The sequence below is a fragment of the Polyodon spathula genome, chromosome 20 (assembly GCF_017654505.1).
Source record: "Polyodon spathula isolate WHYD16114869_AA chromosome 20, ASM1765450v1, whole genome shotgun sequence".
In the NCBI taxonomy this organism is placed as follows: Eukaryota; Metazoa; Chordata; class Actinopteri; order Acipenseriformes; family Polyodontidae; genus Polyodon; species Polyodon spathula.
This window is the reverse complement of record NC_054553.1, coordinates 16,042,790-16,062,228: the sequence shown is the minus strand read 5'-3', so window position 1 is coordinate 16,062,228 and position 19,439 is coordinate 16,042,790. Positions and strand designations below refer to the sequence as shown.

The window sequence follows — 19,439 nt, the reverse complement described above, 5'->3', positions numbered from 1 at the left end:
CCATTTGCACTGCTTTGAAGGACTGCTAACAAAGGTTTTCAAATACCTTTCAAAATTGATTTTATAGAGTACTGTACCAAGCCTGTTGAGTGTCAAATGGTTTAATATTCTCGATTACAGTATGACTGTACTTATTTTCACAGTTTATTTCTATTATTTGGCACTTGTTTGCTGGTCAGTGGAAGCAGACTGGTCTGTGTCAAGCATCTGCTGGTATTTATTTTACTGTACATGTAATTAATAGAACTACACCATCGTGCTTCATGTACTTCACATATCCGTATCTGTCCTCAGGAAACACATGGGCTTCAATTATTTGTCCATAACGAATAGCATACATTTGACTGAATGTTTTGATTTCTATTTTCCAAAATAATAAACCTAGCTGGATTGTGTGCATTCTTCATATGTACTATAGGCTTGTAAAACACAGTAAATGGGTCAGGAGGAAGGATTTCTGGAATACCATCGTCTCAAACCATCAATACCCTCGTCTCAACTCTTGAATACCCTTGCGTCTCGAACCATGAATACCCTTGCGTCTCGAACCATGAATACCCTTGCATCTCAAACCATGAATATCCTTGCGTCTCAAACCATGAATACTCTTGCGTCTCAACCCATGAATACCCTTGTCTCAAACCATGAAAACCCTCATCTCAAACCATGAAACCATCGTCTCAACCTTTGAATACCCTAGCTTTAACCTTTGAATACCCTCGTTTCAACCCTAGAATACCCTTGTTTCAACTTTTGAATACCCTTGTTTCGACTTTTGAATACCCTTGTTTCAACCCTTGAATACCCTATATAGTATATTCTATATTATATACCCTAGAAGTATCAGAAACAAAATGTTAGAACTTGAAGCTACTGCACTAACAAGTAACTATGATGTGATAGGTGTTACAGAAATTTGGTTGTCCGAGAGTGATGGAGACGGATTTATTTGTGGGTATACATTGTATAGGAAAGACAGGTAGGACAGAAGAGGCAGAAAAATGACTGCTTCCTAATGCAATTTGTCAAGGCATCAACTGGAGGGAAGACATGCCTTGATTTAGACTTTTCAAATAACGAAGACCACACAGAGAACCACTGGCAAACTCAGACCACAACATGGTCTTATTTTAAGTGCTTTTTAAAACCCAAAAAGTAATGACTAAATCTAAGGTTTACAATTTTAGAAAGGCAAACTATGAAGGTATGAAACAGAGACTAACAGAAGTAGATTGGAGTAAAATAGCCAAAAAATCCACAGAAAAAGGATGGCTGTTTTTTTTTTTTAAATGCAGTACTAGAAACACAAAACAATTGCATCCCAAAAGCAGACAAATCTAAATCTAAAACAAAATTGCCAAAATGGTTTAATAGATCAATTAAAAAAAAAATATTCAGAGAAAAAAGGCACTTTACAGAGCATTAAAAAAGGACCAAAAACAAAGTACACAGAAAGAGTACTTGGAACTGCAAACACACGTCAAAAAGGAAGTTAGAAAGGCTGAGAGAGATAGAAATGAACATTGCTAAGGGGGCTAAAACCAATTCCAAAATTTGTTTTCAATATTACAACAGCAAAAGAACAGTCAAAGAGGAGGTTAAATGTCTAAGAGATACACATGGCAAAATCATAGACGAAGAAAAAAAATAGCAAATATATTAAATGATTACTTTTCACAAGTTTTTACAAAGGAAGATACTGACAACATGCCCCACGTGTCAACCTGTTCCTATCCAGTTTTAATAACTTTAGCATAACTGAGGCAGAAGTGTTAAAGGGACTAGGAGCTCTTAAAATAAACAAATCCCCTGGGCCAGTTGAGATCCTCCCAATAGTACTCAAAGAAATGAAAGAAGTAATTTACAAACCGCAAACCAAGATCATGCAACAGTCTATTGACACAGGGGTTGTACAGACAGACTGGAAAATTGCAAACATAAAACCGATCCACAAAAAGGGAAACAAAATTGAACCAGATAACTACAGACCAATAAGCCTGACTTCTATTATATGCAAACTTATGGAAACTATAATAAGATCCAAAATGGAAAATTACCTATATGGTAACAGTATCCTGGGAGACGGTCAACATGGTTTTAGGAAAGGGAGATAGTGTCTAACTAACCTGCTTGATTTTTTTGAGGATGCAACATCGATAATGGATCATTGCAAAGCATATGACATGGTTTATTTAGATTTCTAGAAAACTTTTGACATAGTCCTACATAAAAGATTAATTCTCAGACTGAACACAGTAGAGATTCAAGGAAATGCATGTACATGGATTAGGGAGTGGTTAACATGTAGAAAACAGAAAGTACTGATTAGAATAGAAACCTCAAAATGACGTGAGGTAACCAGTGAAGTACCACAGTATTAGGTCCTCTGCTCTTCCTAATCTACATTAATGATTTAGATTCTGGTAAAGTAAGCAAACTTGTTAAATTTGCAGATGACACAAAAATAGGAGGAGTGGCAAACGCTGTTTCAGCAGCAAAGGTCATTCAAATTGGTCTTTAAAAGATTCAGAACTGGGCAGAAACATGGCAAATGAAATTTAATATCCAGTAAAGGGGCTCTGTGTGAGTGCACGATGTGCCCTATAGCCTGGATGTCACGGTTCGAATCTGGACTATTCCACAGCTGACCGTGGATAGGATTTCCAGGAGGCGGCGCTCAATTGGCTGAGCGTCGCCGGGGGGGGGAGGGGTCTAGGTCGTCCAGGGTGTTCTTGGCTCACCGCGCACCAGCGACCCCTGTAGTCTGGCCAGGCGCCTGTGGGCTTGCTTGTTAGCTGCCCGGGAGCTGCGTTGTGCTCCTACGCTGTAGCTCCTGGGCGGCTGCATGGTGAATCCGCAGTGTGTAAAGAAGCGGTCGGCTGACGGCACACGCTTCGGAGGACAGCGTGTGCTCGTCTTCGCTGCTCCTGAGTCAGCGCAGGGGTGGTAGCGGTGACCCGAGCTTAAATAATAATTGGCCATTTTCAGATTGGTAGAAAATAAAAATAATTGGCAACGACTAAATAAAAAAAAAATAATAATAATAATAAATATAGAAAAGTTTTTAAGGTATTACGTGCAGGCTATGAAAATGTGCATTATAAATATCATATGGGAGATAAGGAAATTGAAGAAGGAATCTATGAAAAAGACCTAGGAGTTTTTGTTGACTCAGAAATGTCTTCATCTAGACAATGTGGGGAAGCTATAAAAAAGGTCATCAAGATGCTCTTGATTTAAATCAAGGGAAGTAATGTTAAGACTGTACAATGCATTAGTAAGACCTCATCTTGAATGTTGTGTTCAGTTCTGGTCACCTCACTTCAAAAAGGATATTACTGTTCTAGAAAGAGTGCAAAGAAGAGCAACCAGAATTATTCCGGGTTTAACCCTTAGTGGTCCATTTATTTAGTGCTCGTCAGGCACGTCAGGTCCTGTTTATTTTACAAGCATTATTTAAAATATTTTTTCTCAGAGTAAAACAGATTCAGAAGGCATTGAATCGCAAAAAAAAAAAACACTCAATACTGTATCTACAGCCAAGCACCACGCCTTGTTCGCTGTATTTTTCACATACCTCTTTATAGACGTTCATACTGATAAATCCCCTCCCGATCACTCGTTTTATCACCAAACTCCTCAATAATGCGATCCAAGTCATTATTTTATTACTATAACATCTCAAAAAGCTCTGCAAATGTCTGTGATATTCTTTTAGCCCTGGATGCAGAAGCAGCTACCTCCATTGTTATGTCTGTGTTATCTTTGTAATGCATGGGGCTATGAGAAACGCCCCCTTTTTTTCGGTTTCATTCAGCTCGTTCCGGTCTCACTCTGCCATTGAAAGGTTTTCTCTGCATTTTCCGGAGAAAAAATGACTAGAGACCTGTGCTTTATGTCTTTTTGATGGTGTCGGACAGGGTCCGACATTGGACTGGAAAGGGAAAATTGTAATGTCGGACCTGGTCCGACATAGGACCGCAAGGGTTTAAAAGGCATGTCATATGCAGACAGGCTAAACTAATTTAATCTATTCAGTCTTGCACTAGTACTAGCACTAGTAAGACCTCATCTTGAATATTGTGTTCAGTTCTGGTCACCTCGCTATAAAAAAGATATTGCTGCTCTAGAAAGAGTGCAAAGAAGAGCGACCAGAATTATTCCGGGCTTAAAAGGCATGTCATATGCAGACAGGCTAAAAGAATTGAATCTGTTCAGTCTTGAACAAAGAAGACTACGTGGCGACCTAATTCAAGCATTCAAAATTCTAAAAGGTATTGACAATGTCAACCCAAGGGACTTTTTTGACAAGAAAAAAGAAACAATGACCAGGGGTCCCAAGTGGAGATTAGACAAAGGGGCATTCAGAACAGAAAATAGGAGGCACTTTTTTACACAGAGAATTGTCAGGGTCTGGATCAAACTCCCCAGTAATGTTGTTGAAGCTGACACCCTGGGATCCTTCAAGAAGCTGCTTGATGAGATTTTGGGATCAATAAGCTACTAACAACCAACGAGCAAAATAGGCTGAATGGCCTCCTCTCATTTATAAACTTTCTTATTTTCTTAAGTTGTATACGTTTCAAACCATGAATACCCAGGTTTCAAACCTATAGATACATTGACATCTTGTTTATTTCTGTATCCAGACATATCCGCTGAGATGCACCATCTCCTTTACAGGAATGTCCTGGCCGTGTTGACAGAGATTGGGGAACGTAGTGTCCGTTAATGTCCACAGAGTAGACAGGACCTCAGTTTAACATCTCATTCTGAGGATGGCACCTCCTGTAGCACAGTATATTGTAGGAACAATTCAGTAATTTAATGTTTATCTGGATTGATTAGTTCTCTACTAACAATATTTAAATTGACATGTTCCAGAGATTGAGGATTTACTATAAACATACATTCACGTGCAGACACAAGGAATGTTTAGTCAATAGTAGTATTTTATTAAGTACACAAATAATAAACAGAAATTCATACGCAAAGTGTGCAAACTAAATAACTAACAGTTCAATTCTATATGAATGTGTTACAATTAATTAATTTAGTTCCATGAAAGGAAAATGCAACTGGAATTATACTCAACAGTTCCTTGAAGCTAAGACTTTTTTGGTCGGCTGGTTTGGAAACTCAATCTGTTGAAGTGTCCAGTACTTCAATCCCACGTTGGAACTTGGCAACAAAGTTTCAATTCTCTATAGAACAAACAGCTGCAACAAAGTCTTCAATCCTCAGTATAGAATCCACAACAGCGTGCGTCCGCTCTGTTATCTTTGTTGAATCTTTTAGCTACACAGGTAGCAAGGCCTAGTTTCTTTTGGATACTGTGGTTGTAGGTGTACAGCAAACCCAGACCTAGTTTGTCTGATAAAAGTCGCTGTAAGTTTTACGGCAGTCTTCTAGCTGGGTCTCAGTTTCGTTGCTTGTAGTAGTTGACTTGTTTGCAGCTTGCTTCCTCGTCTTGGGTCTGTTTTCAGGCAGAGTCCTGTCTTGATCCGTTTTTTTTTTTTTTTTGAGTCCCGGAGTTGCAGCTTTGCTTAGCAGAGTGACAGCATCTTTTTACCATTCGATGTGGAGCGCAAAATGTTCAATTTCACTTTGATTTTGATCTTTTTCCTCTGCTGAGTTGCCACTTCATGAGATCATTTGTGTATTTTGCCTTTTTAACTCACGAATCTTCGAGATTTGTCCTTTGTCTGCTTCCTTTCGTCCAGTCGCTTGTTGCTGCAGTTGAGACTTATTGACATCTGTACTTTGTCTTCCTTGCACCAAACCGCTTGTGTTTGTAGTTTTGCAGTCTTTTCATTGTCCTTTCAGCCTCACCCAGTCCAGGTGCCCCCCCTCCTAGCCTTGGTCATCTTCAGTTCAGTATTCCTGCCAGGAACCAAGGGGCCCTTTTTCTTAAGACACAGCAGTTTGAGCTTTTTCCTAATCCAGTTTTTTTTTTTCTCTAAGACATAGCAGTTTCATTAATTAGTCCAGTTATATCATTAATACACTTTCATGTATTATCATATTCAGGGAATCTGTCCTACACTATGTTGGACTGCACGGTGCAGCAGGCAATCAATTGCAACATTTAGACGAACTACAGTGTACAGTGAAGGTAAACCCAGCTCACTGGCAGAGACATGAACCAGGTGTTGGCTACCCTTAGAGTGTGAAAAAAATAACAGCAGTAAGTCAGTGGTCCTAGAGGTGGTGGTTTTCAGAACCCTGGAAAAGAGCCCTATTTGTATTATATAAACCATAATATTGTTTTAATCTTCTGGTGTTTTTAGACCAATCAGATAGACCCCTCTGTGTTAAATGTCTGTCCTTTCAGAACCCCAACCAATAAATGAGCAGTCTGAAGCAGCAAAGCTGCACACCTGTGCTGGAATCTCCTGCTTGTACATCCATCCTGACAGCCTGCAGAGATCAAGGAAAGCAATATTGAATCCAGATCTCTTTACAAATACATGCTGTGCTCAGCTCTCTGGTTTTGCTGCTGTGATTTTGAACACACAGTGAAGTGTCTATCCCAGCTTTTTAAATATATGTATATTTTAAGTAAACCACTTTAGTTTGACATTCGGTCCAATTACAAGATTTAATTACAAGCCCCTATTGTAGCAGATAAGGATTGCCTTATTTTCCCAGTGCAGGCCCCTTCAGCTGGAATGATGTCCTGCAAGCACAGCTGACAAACTGTTGTAGATCTGCTGAAATCTGCTGCTAGTGGAAAAGTTGTAGAATAGCTGCTGTATTATGGGTAGCACTTAAGCTGAAGAATTGCTTTGCAAAACATAAGCTATTGACATGCCTGCCTTTCAGAGGTGACCTGTTCTGCAGGGTGGATAATTCATTCCTATTGTTAAATAGAATGGAGGGTTTTATCTAGATTCTGTGATCTTAGCTTCAGTTTTTAATGATTACCAAAAAGAATATTGTTCAGTATTAAATATATAAAGTTCATGCCACCGTGAAGGTCAGCGTTGATTTCTGAATGGTCTTCTTGTAGGTCTGCTGGCCAGTATATTGAGCAATATAAATAGGCCTTGGTAATTCAAGTGAGAAACCTAGTTCATAAAATCGGTGCATTAATATCCTACATACCAAGGGCGTTTAGTTTTCAAATTGATATTTAAATTGAAAGCCAGCATATGCATTTTAAACAATTTCTATCTACTTATGCAAAATGAGACACATGTAAAATAAAAGTAAAAAATAATAATGATCTTGAATTTATTTAACGGTACAGTAGTCTCCAACTAAGAACACCCCTCGGGAAGCAAGCAAAGCGTTCCTATAGCTGAAGTGTTCTCAAAGGTGGAGTTAGCCACCAGACACAGTATGAATGAATAAATAAATAAATACATATGTATTACTTATGTCAACATATGAAGAACTAAATAAGTAAAAGCAAAACAATAGGCAAGTGTATGTTAATAAACTATAACAAGTAACAGACAAACTAAGGGTAATAAAACTAAAGCAAAACAACACTGTCTAAAAGCTTAAATCGATATGTATTTGAAATTAACTGCCAGGTGTGTTTCAGGCTATCACAATGGCAGAGGCAAAAATAATGGCCATTACTAGGGGTTAACTTAACGTTAATAAACTATCAAACTAAATGAACGCAGCCTCCCTACACACAATACAAAATGCAACAGCAATATACAAGACATACACATTATTTAACAGAATGATGAAGCAACTCACCAGAACAGGAAACACCAAATTGCTATATGACTTGTGTCCTGATTCAGGTGTTTTTCAGGAGTTCAAGCAATTTCCAAATTTGTGTTCCCATAGGCGAACTGTTCTCTAAAGAGGTGAGACTACTGCATTATATATTATTTCAAAACCACTGTGCATATATATTGCATTTTTGTTTAGCAGCTGAAAGGTTAGTATAGTTTCAAAATTGTCATCCACCTGTACGCATGTACGCATGCATGATTTCAATTGAGCATATTTCCACTGTGACTAGGGTGGGTGAAGCAGTGTCTGGTGATTCTGCCTGTAGAGAGCTCTGCTCAGAGTGCTCTGTGCTGCTCATGAACTTTGCTGTTTTCAACTCTACGTATAATTGAATACTAATCAGTGAAGCACAATCTTTGGGTTTTTTAGAAGTATAAATGCTGTGGTAAACATAAATAATCACAATACTTTGACAGTTTTTGTGTTATGTATTAGGTGCAGCTGCAGCTTAGTAATAATAATAGTGAGTGGTTAAATTTGTTATCAGTGTTTCATAGAGTACATCCAAATTATCCTATGTACTTTTCTCGAGTCAAAAAGAAAAACGAAGAAAGAAAAAGTCTACAGAAAGTGTAAAGCGACAGAGTTATGCCGAGTCCCTTTGGTACTGGTTGGTATTCTGTCCTAAAACAGCAGCTTGTCAGCCCCAAACTGTGTAACATAAATTATATATTAAATAAACCGGGGAAAAATAAACATGTTAATCTGATTATTCTGCCTTTTATTGCAGTGGGGATACCACATGGTAGAGCAGCACTGTAATGAGGTACTTATGAAACCTCCAGAGAGAAGGTGGTACAGTTTCAGAAAAATGTTGAAAACCACTGATCTGGCTATATAATGCAAGAGTACAAGTGGGATCCTATTACCTGTCACATGACACACTCATAGTGAACTTGGCCTTTAGTGTTATGGCAGAAGACATTGGAGTCAAAGTGAAAATACTGTGGAAAACAAATAAGGGACTGTAATGCTTGTGTATTATTCCTTTAAGGTGTTTATGATTTGTATTTAGATTGCTGTGTTTCTATTGCAATATTGCACAGTTTTGTAGCATAGTGCCTCTCAAATAATTAAATCTAAAAGTATTGTAGTTGAAAAAGGCACATTTGTACATTTCTGTCAGACTGTTTCTGCATGTAATTACATAAGAGTTTTCAAGGATTCAGGTAAGTGGTCTGCATCTGGCGCAGCCTTCTTAATATAGATAATGAGCGCGAAAGCAGACCATAAATTGTTGAAAAAAATAACAAAAAATCACTTAACAGTTCTCATACCACAGTAAAAACACAGATTCTTTTATTTATTTGTAGTGGTGGGCAACTATATGAAAATGTAACATTGATATCGTGCATGTGTTTTCATATCAATAACAGAATTCTTCCAAAACGCAAAATATGTGTTGCAATACAAATCTTCAAATGCACTGTACAAAGCATTTTTTAAGAGTTGCCAATTATGTTTAGTTTTTTTGCCTGTCCCCAAATTGGTTATGCCCAATCGTAATGTTTTACAGAACTGGAGAATCTCAGGACAGATTGTACCAATTTTTATTTTATATTATGGTTTATTGTGAAGACTGGTATTGTTTTGAGGCGAATACCCTGGAAATGCTGTATCAATTCGAACATAACACTGACGTGGTCGTTTCGCACGGGAGTAAAAAGACACAGGAGTTTGAAATTTTGGAAAATTATCTGGGATAAAAAGAAATGGACGGTTCGCATGAGACTACATTTCACAGATGTAGTAATTTTAGTCCAGTGTGAATCAGGCTTTACTGTTTATGTAGTGATTTTTAGTCCAGTGTGAGTCAGGCTTTACTGATCCTTTGCTTCATAATGTTGATGGAGTAACACCCTATGGACAGACAGTAGTGCTGAACTTCATGCAGAATGCAAATAGCATCTGGTACCTAAATGTAAATCAATGAAATAAAATGTTCAATAATACTTTAGTCTGTGGTGTGTCTGTGCCTACGAGGCTGATAATGGTTGCAGCTATAGGGTTTGTTGTATCTCATGGCAAATGACATTTAATAGAGAAAAGTGTAAGGTACTGCACGCAGGAAATAATATGCATTATAAATATATGGTAGATACTGAAATTAAAGAAGGACTATAAAAAAGACCTAGGAGTTTGACTCGGAAATGTCTTCATCTAGACAATGTGGGGAAGTGTCACAAAGACGGCTGGAGTGGGTGATGTCAGACCAGAAGCAGGAAATAAAACGACAGAGAGGTGGAGTTTGGTGGAGCTGAGCGAATGCTTTCGCTCAGCATTTAATAAATAAACAGACAAAAAATAAACGGTTGTAACAATACAAAAACAGGACACGGCACATTCGCCAAAATAAATAGACAAATAAAACAGACTAAACAAAACACGGTGAGCTTCTTTTACTTTACATTATTATTAGTTTTATTCTCTTTACCTCCGTCTCCAATCCCGTTCTCCACTCACCGAACACACAACCCCGAGTATGTGAAAACATGCTGCTTTTATGCAGCTGTACCGAGACTCGACCTCTAATCAGTCATTCAATTGGAGTCGCGGTACAACTGCAGTTGTCAGTCAGGCGGTGGTACTGGCAGGAGCAAGGGTTACCTCAGCGCAGGGCACTCTGGTGCTTGTGGTGGGAAGTCAGGCAGTGGTGCTGGGCTCTCAGGCCGTGGCGGAGGTGGTGGTGCTTCACGGGGTTCGGGGGGGTTGTACTTGCGGCATTTGTCGCTCCCGCTCTCCGCTTGTGCCCTGCTCTTGGCTTGCACCCTTTGCAGGAGCCCTTGAAAGGGTTGAGGCTTGCAGGGGAGAGCAGGTGGTACTGACTGTTTTTCTAATAACAAGCTGAAGCTACAGAGCAGCTGATTCAAATTCGGCGCCGTTCTGAGACATGGGGGACGGGTGGAGCCAACAGAACAACAGCTACAGATAAAAACGAAGTACTCTTCCCAGCAACAGCGAGTGGAAGCAACAGCGTGGGAGAAGCACAGAGCACTTAAAAGCAGTTTGAAAGCAGGTTGACAAGCTGCAAAACTAAACTTCAAAAAAAAAAAAAAAAAAAATAAAATAAAAAAATTAACATGGTCTTCAAGCCAGTAATCTGTGACACCTGCATAATGTGGGAAATCAAAGAAAACCCAGCAGAGCTAAACCAAGTGGTTGTAACGTGCCGGACGATCCAGGACTTGCATAAACTAGTAAGTGTGATAGAAATGGAGCTGGAAGAAATGAGACAGCAACAGGATCTTGAGAAACTGGCACACCCACAATTCATCAAAGTCTGCACCACCCCTAACAGACTGAAAGCCACCAGGGAGATAGAAGAAGAAGGTCAAAACAGCTGGGTTTGGGTAGGCAGAAGCAGGGGAAAAAAGAAACTCTGTCAAACAGAACCAACATAAATCAAAACATCCAACAAATTTGAGCCACTTCAAAATGCAGATGATCAAAACCAACATCAAGAGAATGAAAGGAAACACATCCAGGACCCTATTAACAGGGGTGACCAGACAGCAAAAAGAAGGGAGGTCATGATTGTTGGGGACTCCATATTGAGAAACACAGCAAGTTCAATTCGCAGTTTGGACCCCCTTACTACACCAGTGTGCTGCCTTCCGGGAGCCTCGGTCAAGCATTCCCTGAGAACGTGGACAGGCTCCTAGAACGAACATGAGACAACCCGGTAGTAGTCGTCCACATCGGTACAAACAACATTGGAAGAGACAGACCAAAATCCCTGCAAAACAAATTCAGTGAGCTAGGAAGGAAATTAAAAGAGAAAACCAAAACTGTGGTATTTTCTGGGATACTGCCGGCACCTTGCAAAGGACCATATGAACAGCTGGAAATAATTAATCTAAACGCATGGCTGAAGACGTGGTGCACAAGGGAAGGCTTCACCTATCTTGATCATTGGACCACATACTACAACAAGGACTATCTGTATAGACGGGACTGCACTTAAATAAAAAGGGAACGAATCTACTTGGAGAAAAGATACTCGAGTAGGTTCAGAAGCATTTAAACAAAAAAACAGAAGGGACAAAGATAATATTTGTGGGTATACACTGTATAGGTAAGACAGGCAGGACAGAAGAGGTGGAGGGGTAGCGCTATACATAAGAAACAGTCTTGAAGCCCAGGTGTTAAATCTGGATGAAGAAAACAACCCTGAATCAATATGGGTCTGAATAATGGACAAAAATTCCAAGGGCATAATAATAGGAGCATGCTATAGACCCCCATATTCAGAAGGCGAGCAAAATAATCTGTTATACAATGACATTAGAAATGTGTGTAGCAAAGGAGAAACCATACTAATGGGGGATTTCAACTTCCCCCATATAAAATGGGACATGACGGATGAAATTGAAATGGTGGAAATGACAAATGACTGCTTCCTAATGCAATTTGTCAAGGCACTGACTAGAGGGGAGGCATGGCTTAATTTAGTCTTTTCAAATAACGAAGACAGAATAAGTAAAACAGAGGTCAGAGAACAACTGGCAAACTCAGACCACAACATGGGCTCATTTGAAGTGCTTTTTAAAACCCCAAAAGTAGTGACTAAAGCTAAGGTTTACAATTTTAGAAAAGCAATTATGACGATATGAAACAGAGACTAACAGAAGTAGATTGGAGTAAAATAGAGAGAACATCCACAGAAAAAGGATACTAGAGGCACAAAACAATTACATCCCAAAAGTAGGCAAATCTAAATCTAAAACAAAATGGCCAAAATGTTTTAATAGATCAATTTAAAAAAAAAAAAAAAAATAATCGAAAAAAGGAACTTTTACAGAGCGTTTAAAAGGGATCAAACACAAAGTAAACAGAAAGAGTACTTGGAACTGCAAACGCAAACGTCAAAAAGGAAATTGAATGAAAAAGACCTAGACAATGTGGGGAAGCTATAAAAAAAAGGCCAACAAAATGTTTGGGTATATTGTGAAAAGTGTTGAATTTAAATCAAGGGAAGTAATGTTAAAACTGTACAATGCATTAGTAAGATCTCATCTAGAATATTGTGTTCAGTTCTGGTTACCTCGCTATAAAAAGGATATTGCTGCTCTAGAAAGAGTTCAAAGAAGAGCAACCAGAATTATTCCAGGTTTAAAAGGCATGTCATATGCAGACAGGCTAAAATAATTTAATTTATTCAGTCTTGAACAAGAAGACTATGCAGCGACCTGATTCAAACATTAAAAATTCGAAAAGGTATTGACAATGTCAACCCAAGGGACTTTTTTGACGAAAAGGTATTGGGCCTTTTTATGACCTGAAAAAAGAAACAAGGACCAGGGGTCACAAATGGAGATTGGATAAAGTGGCATTCAGAACACAAAATAGGAGGCACTTTTTTCACAGAGAATTGTGGGAGTCTAGAACCAACTCCCAAGTAATGTTGTTGAAGACACCTTGAGATCCTTCAAGAAGCTGTTTGATGAGATTCTGGGATCAGTAAGCTATTAACAACCAAACAAGCAAGATGGGCCAAATGGCCTCCTCTCATTTGTAAACGTATGTTCTTATATTCTAAAATCAAAGTACAGTAGATTGAGATCTGAAGAAGATTCAGATGCATTTAGTGTTTTCAGTGATGCTGCTAGGAGTTAGCATGAAGCAGTATTGTATGCTCACCAGAGTTCAATATTAATTGATTTGTTTCTTTGTTGTGGAATAGATATTTCAATTACAATTCTGCTGAGTTCAGCTGTACACATGCACTACACTTTTTGGAAATCCTAGATTAAATGTACGAGGGTCGTCGCTTAGAGTCTTAAGAACATTAGAAACATCAGTTCTTGTTGAGTTCCTTGTAGCTCATTGATCTTAAAGCATTTTTTATTCGGTTTTTAAGGAGTCATGCATGTCTAGTGTAGACTTTACAAAGTTCCATTTTCATCTAGAGCTGTACAACAGATTATTTGATTATTTAGATCAAAGCTCTCCACAGATGGCGATCATCGTGTTGATTGGGCTAATTTACAGTTCAAAGTGAAATAACTGGAGAAACCACTGCTTGTTGTTCTCTAGTCGGGGTCTCCATTCCTGGTCCTGGAGAGGCCCTATCCAGCAGGTTTTCTAGGGGTCTTTACATCATCAGAGGTAAAGATCTGGAACACCTGTTAATCTTGACTAATTAAGCCAATAATTTGTTCAGTTAAGTAACTGAGAGCTCGGTTGAAATGAAAACCAGCAGACCTAGTAGCTCTCCAGGAGCGGGGTTGGAGACTTTCTAAGAAAAGCAGTAATCATCACAAATCCAAGGAGCTGTTTGTTACTTGTTTCACATTGAATGGTAAATTACCCCAATCAGCACCAGTGACCGCCACACAATTGTCATCATCTGATTTCTGTGGACAGCTCTATCCAATTAATTGAAGAATTGGTTTGTGGTGCACTGTTTTCAACAGAGTAGTAGCCTATACTTGTAAATCTTCTTATCCTTTGGAATGTGCTGCTATCTTGTACTTCTCTTCATATCCAACAGCAGTGCATTCCTGTACTCTTTATTTCTCATTGGTTCCCTGTCGATCTACACTACAGTGCACAGTGTGTATTGCAGTCTCGTGCAATAAGCTAAAAGACGGCGCTGCTTTGCTGCCTTGAGCACTTGTTAGTTTCAGAAGTCAGAGTGCAGGGACTGGTGGTCACTCACAAAAGCAACAGGTGTTTTTGCTACTGATACAGACGTGGACCACATTTACTGTGTGCCTCATCAGTGGGTTTTCCCAAAGTAACTTTATTTTTCTATAAATAGGTGAAAATCATGTGGTGACCGGAACTGAAATTGAGGCTACACTATTAACGAGGGGAGAAAGTGGTGGTGCTCAGACTACGCTTGATTTTCACTGTTTGATTTGGTTTTCAGTATGATGATTTTAGATTTCTGTCCAGTGGTTTCTGAAAACGTTTGAAACCAATTACTTTTGAGAAATCCATTAGAATTTTGATGTATAGAGTATCTGTGTCTGGCTGCACTCCAGGCTGACTCTGTAAGGACCTGTATTCCATTAGGGGAGAATGGTGCGCTAACAAGGGACGAGCCTTGAGGGCCGAATGGCCTTTTCTTGTGTTCTTATGATGATCTTGTTTTGTAGGATTTCTGGATTGACCTGGAATTACACATCATGCACAGTGTGCTCCAGGGAGCTGCTTTTTTGTTTCTTTCATAATAGATATATACTTTCAAACTCAGAAAAAGGCTGAGAGAAAGGTGCTGTGAACTGAAACATCAGTGATTACAGTATAATGAAATTGAATACAGTGTGTGTGAATTCAGAGTTGTAAATGTGAAAACATTTTTAGAAAGCCTTTGCATGCCTCTATAGATGCAAGTTCATTTGTTCCTGTCCATCTAATGACTAAGCATCAGTGAGTTTAAAAAATGTGGGGTCACAGGAGTGAAGTTAGGGCATCTGGGGTTAACTGACTAATGCATAACATCATATTGTAATTTAAGGGAACTGGTCTTATGTGGGCTCATTGATCTATTCAGTATTGGTAAGTGTACAAATCAAGCCCACACATTGTGAGAAGTACCTTAGGCCTGCTGCCCTATACTAAGGTTATCGCACGCCAACCTTATAAAATATGTCTCTTAAAATGATGGTGGCCTTATTGGTCTAATGGAAGTGGATACTGTATACTGGGTGATTTGACCATAGGGGTGAATTTGGGTTCCTCTGTATTCACTTGTATTGGGAATGGCATCAAGGAGCTACTCTGCAGGATAACTGAATGCAAGATGCGCTTTCTCCAGGCTGATTCTTACATCCATTTATCATGTACAATTCAACAATTAGTCACAATGATTATTGAATGGGATGGTCTTTGGAATTACTGATTTTATTTTGTACAAAGCCACCCTTTACACTTTAGATGGAGACTACTGTACGTCTTTATGATTACACTTTATTACATTATTAAACAATGCGTGACCAACCACGTGATGACCATTCATTTCAATCACAGCCACCTTCTCAAAATGGGATGCATGTTATTAGGTAGGATTTACAGGGTATATAAAACATGAGACATAAGTAGGGAGTATGGCATTCAGAGGCCTCTGTGACAAATTCATAAAAAAATAAGTTTGTTTGATGAATCCCTTGTTGCAGGTTTGTACATTACATAATTTTATTATTTATAAACCAGTGTGAGAATTGTAATCTGTGAATTTGTGTTCTGTTTTGCTCGTCTACCTGTGCTTCATGAGAAAATTTAGCTAATCTCTGGAAAGTTAACACAGGATATGGCATCTGCCCATCTCTAGACACCCCAGTTGTAGTGCTCTATATTGCTGTATAACTCGGGCAGAGCTGTAAACAATGTATATATCTGTCAGTTCATTCATTTATCTTTAGTAATTGCATAATATTCGTAATCACTGATAACATCTCACCATGTTGCCAATGTTGCATGTACTGTGTACCACGCTGGTAGTGTTGTGTGTGGACAGTCCCTAAACACCAACATGCCCAACTCTGCGCCCTGCCCTGCCCTGCCCTGCCCTGCCCTACTCTGCCCTACTCTACTCTGCAGACTGCCCTACTCTGCTCCCTGCCGGGCTCTGCTGTGCCCTGCTCTCTACCCTGCCCTGACCTGCTTCCAACCCTGCCCTGACCTGCTTCCAACCTTGTCTTGCCCTGCTCCCTACCCTGCTCTGCTCCCTACCATGTCCTGCTCTGCTGCCTGCTCTGCTCCGTACCCTGCCCTGTTATGCTCCCTACACTGCCCTGCCCTGCCCTGCCCTACTCTGCCCCCTGACGTATTCTGCTCCCTGCCCTGCCCTGCTGTTCACACTGTTATTTCTTGTTTAAACAGCCACAGTCGAATGCTACAACCCAAGAACAAATGAATGGACGTATGTTGCAAAAATGAACGAACCTCACTACGGACATGCTGGGACGGTCTATGGTGGGTTTATGTATATTTCAGGTACGTATGTGAATTCATTTACTTTTCATATCCCAGGTTTTATTTAAGGGTTTCAAACAAACAAGAGAGTACACCTAAAACAAATGTATTTTTGGATAATTCTGTGCGTTATGATGGACTATTATAAGGACTTTCTGCTCACTTAATTTAAACCATTGGAGCGTAGTTCTTGTGTAAGAGGGCTGTTGTAAACTTTTAGGTTCACATTACTGTGCCTTTCTGTACAGTGAGTCATGGACAACCAGTGGATGTAAGCATGCAAAACTGAAGACCTGATGTGATTTGCTCTTGTTTAGCATTTTGGACAAAATACTTGGTGCTTACTGTAGCCTTCTTACATCACACACAGGGTCAACCATACTTAGGGTGACCAGACGTCCCGATAAAATTGGGATCGTACCGATATTAGGGGCTTTGTCCCGCGTCCCGATTGAGGTACTGTCAAGACGCCATTTGTTCCGATTTTTTGAGTAAACGTTGAAACCCAGGCGTAAAATGTGATTTTTTTAATTTTCTTGTTAGGAAATTTTGTATATGTAGCTGCTGTATTGAATGCGCTGTTGCACAGCGAGACTACTGGTTTAGGTCGTGTTGTTTGAGTGTGTTGTTTTCACTGTATTTATACCGCTATCCAATCATGTTAACTTGCAGTCATACCATGAGGAATGCGTCATGTGTTTCACAAGGTGCATCTGGTTTTACTGGCAAAGTGTCATGATGACTGGTGTTGTTGACAAGCCAGTCACTAAAAGGCAAAAAAGACCGCAGGGTACCGAACACAGTGGGGAATATTATTATTATTATTATTATTATTATTATTATTATTATTATTATTACTGAATTGAAGATTTTGCCATGAGCTGCAAGGAGTTCTGCAGTTATGTCATTGGCAAAAACAATGTTGTGTGCATGGCCAAGTCATGCAGTTAGGATTAGGGTTATAACTAGGATTTCACAGACATTTCGCTGACCTGTTTAAACATGAAGTATACATAGTTAATATTTCATAGCACTCTAAAAGCCCAAAAAATAAGGTACTTGCCTCCTTACTAAAACAGAGTGCTGTCATTTGTTAAAAGCTGCTGCCGACATTTTCTGTCTGGTGTGGATTTACCCATACATTGAGACTGCACGTCTGCATCCACTGAATTAGTTGGAAGGGTACGGCAAAGCTTTGCCAAGTTATACAGATGTGGAAATCAATTAGAAACTCAGTTACCCAAAGGTATCTGGACATTCTTTAATAAAGTCCATATATGCAGTATGTTCATTGTCGTGTTATTTCTCCCATTCAGGAATTTATTTAAGAACATAAGAACATAAGAACATAAGAAAGTTTACAAACGAGAGGAGGCCATTCGGCCCATCTTGCTCGTTTGGTTGTTAGTAGCTTATTGATCCCAAAATCTCATCAAGCAGCTTCTTGAAGGATCCCAGGGTGTCAGCTTCAACAACATTACTGGGGAGTTGATTCCAGACCCTCACAATTCTCTGTGTAAAAAAGTGTCTCCTATTTTCTGTTCTGAATGCCCCTTTTTCTAAACTCCATTTGTGACCCCTGGTCCTTGTTTCTTTTTTCAGGCTGAAAAAGTCCCTTGGGTCGACACTGTCAATACCTTTTAGAATTTTGAATGCTTGAATTAGGTCGCCACGTAGTCTTCTTTGTTCAAGACTGAACAGATTCAATTCTTTTAGCCTGTCTGCATATGACATGCCTTTTAAGCCCGGAATAATTCTGGTCGCTCTTCTTTGCACTCTTTCTAGAGCAGCAATATCTTTTTTATAGCGAGGTGACCAGAACTGAACACAATATTCAAGATGAGGTCTTACAAGTGCATTGTACAGTTTTAACATTACTTCCCTTGATTTAAATTCAACACTTTTCACAATGTATCCGAGCATCTTGTTAGCCTTTTTTATAGCTTCCCCACATTGTCTAGATGAAGACATTTCTGAGTCAACAAAAACTCCTAGGTCTTTTTCATAGATTCCTTCTCCAATTTCAATATCTCCCATATGATATTTATAATGTACATTTTTATTTCCTGCGTGCAGTACCTTACACTTTTCTCTATTAAATGTCATTTGCCATGTGTCTGCCCAGTTCTGAATCTTGTCTAGATCATTTTGAATGACCTTTGCTGCTGCAACAGTGTTTGCCACTCCTCCTACTTTTGTGTCGTCTGCAAATTTAACAAGTTTGCTTACTATACCAGAATCTAAATCATTAATGTAGATTAGGAATAGCAGAGGACCTAATACTGATCCCTGTGGTACACCGCTGGTTACCACACTCCATTCTGAGGTTTTTCCTCTAATCAGTACTTTCTGTTTTCTACATGTTAACCACTCCCTAATCCATGTACATGTGTTTCCTTGAATCCCAACTGCGTTCAGTTTGAGAATTAATCTTTTGTGCGGGACTTTGTCAAAAGCTTTCTGGAAATCTAAATAAACCATGTCATATGCTTTGCAATTATCCATTATCGATGTTGCATCCTCAAAAAAATCAAGCAAGTTAGTTAGGCACGATCTCCCTTTCCTAAAACCATGTTGACTGTCTCCCAGTACTCTGTTACCATATAGGTAATTTTCCATTTTGGCTCTTATTATAGTTTCCATAAGTTTGCATATAATAGAAGTCAGGCTTACTGGTCTGTAGTTACCTGGTTCAGTTTTGTTTCCCTTTTTGTGGATCGGTATTACGTTTGCAATTTTCCAGTCTGTCGGTACCACCC

General features: G+C 39.2%; 2 protein-coding genes across 12 annotated transcripts in view; one reads left to right on the top strand and one right to left on the bottom strand.

The window, feature by feature from the left end:
- LOC121295490 (plastin-3) overlaps positions 1–19,439 on the bottom strand; it is a 513,951-nt gene that overhangs the window by 308,782 nt on the left and 185,730 nt on the right. The gene's annotated exons all lie outside the window — the stretch shown is intronic.
- klhl13 (kelch-like family member 13) overlaps positions 1–19,439 on the top strand; it is a 172,726-nt gene that overhangs the window by 145,426 nt on the left and 7,861 nt on the right. For all 11 annotated transcript variants that reach the window (XM_041220160.1, XM_041220159.1, XM_041220166.1 and 8 more), the window contains one exon: positions 16,588–16,701. In XM_041220160.1, the coding sequence (XP_041076094.1) occupies positions 16,588–16,701 (114 nt within the window). The remainder of the gene's footprint in view (positions 1–16,587; positions 16,702–19,439) is intronic.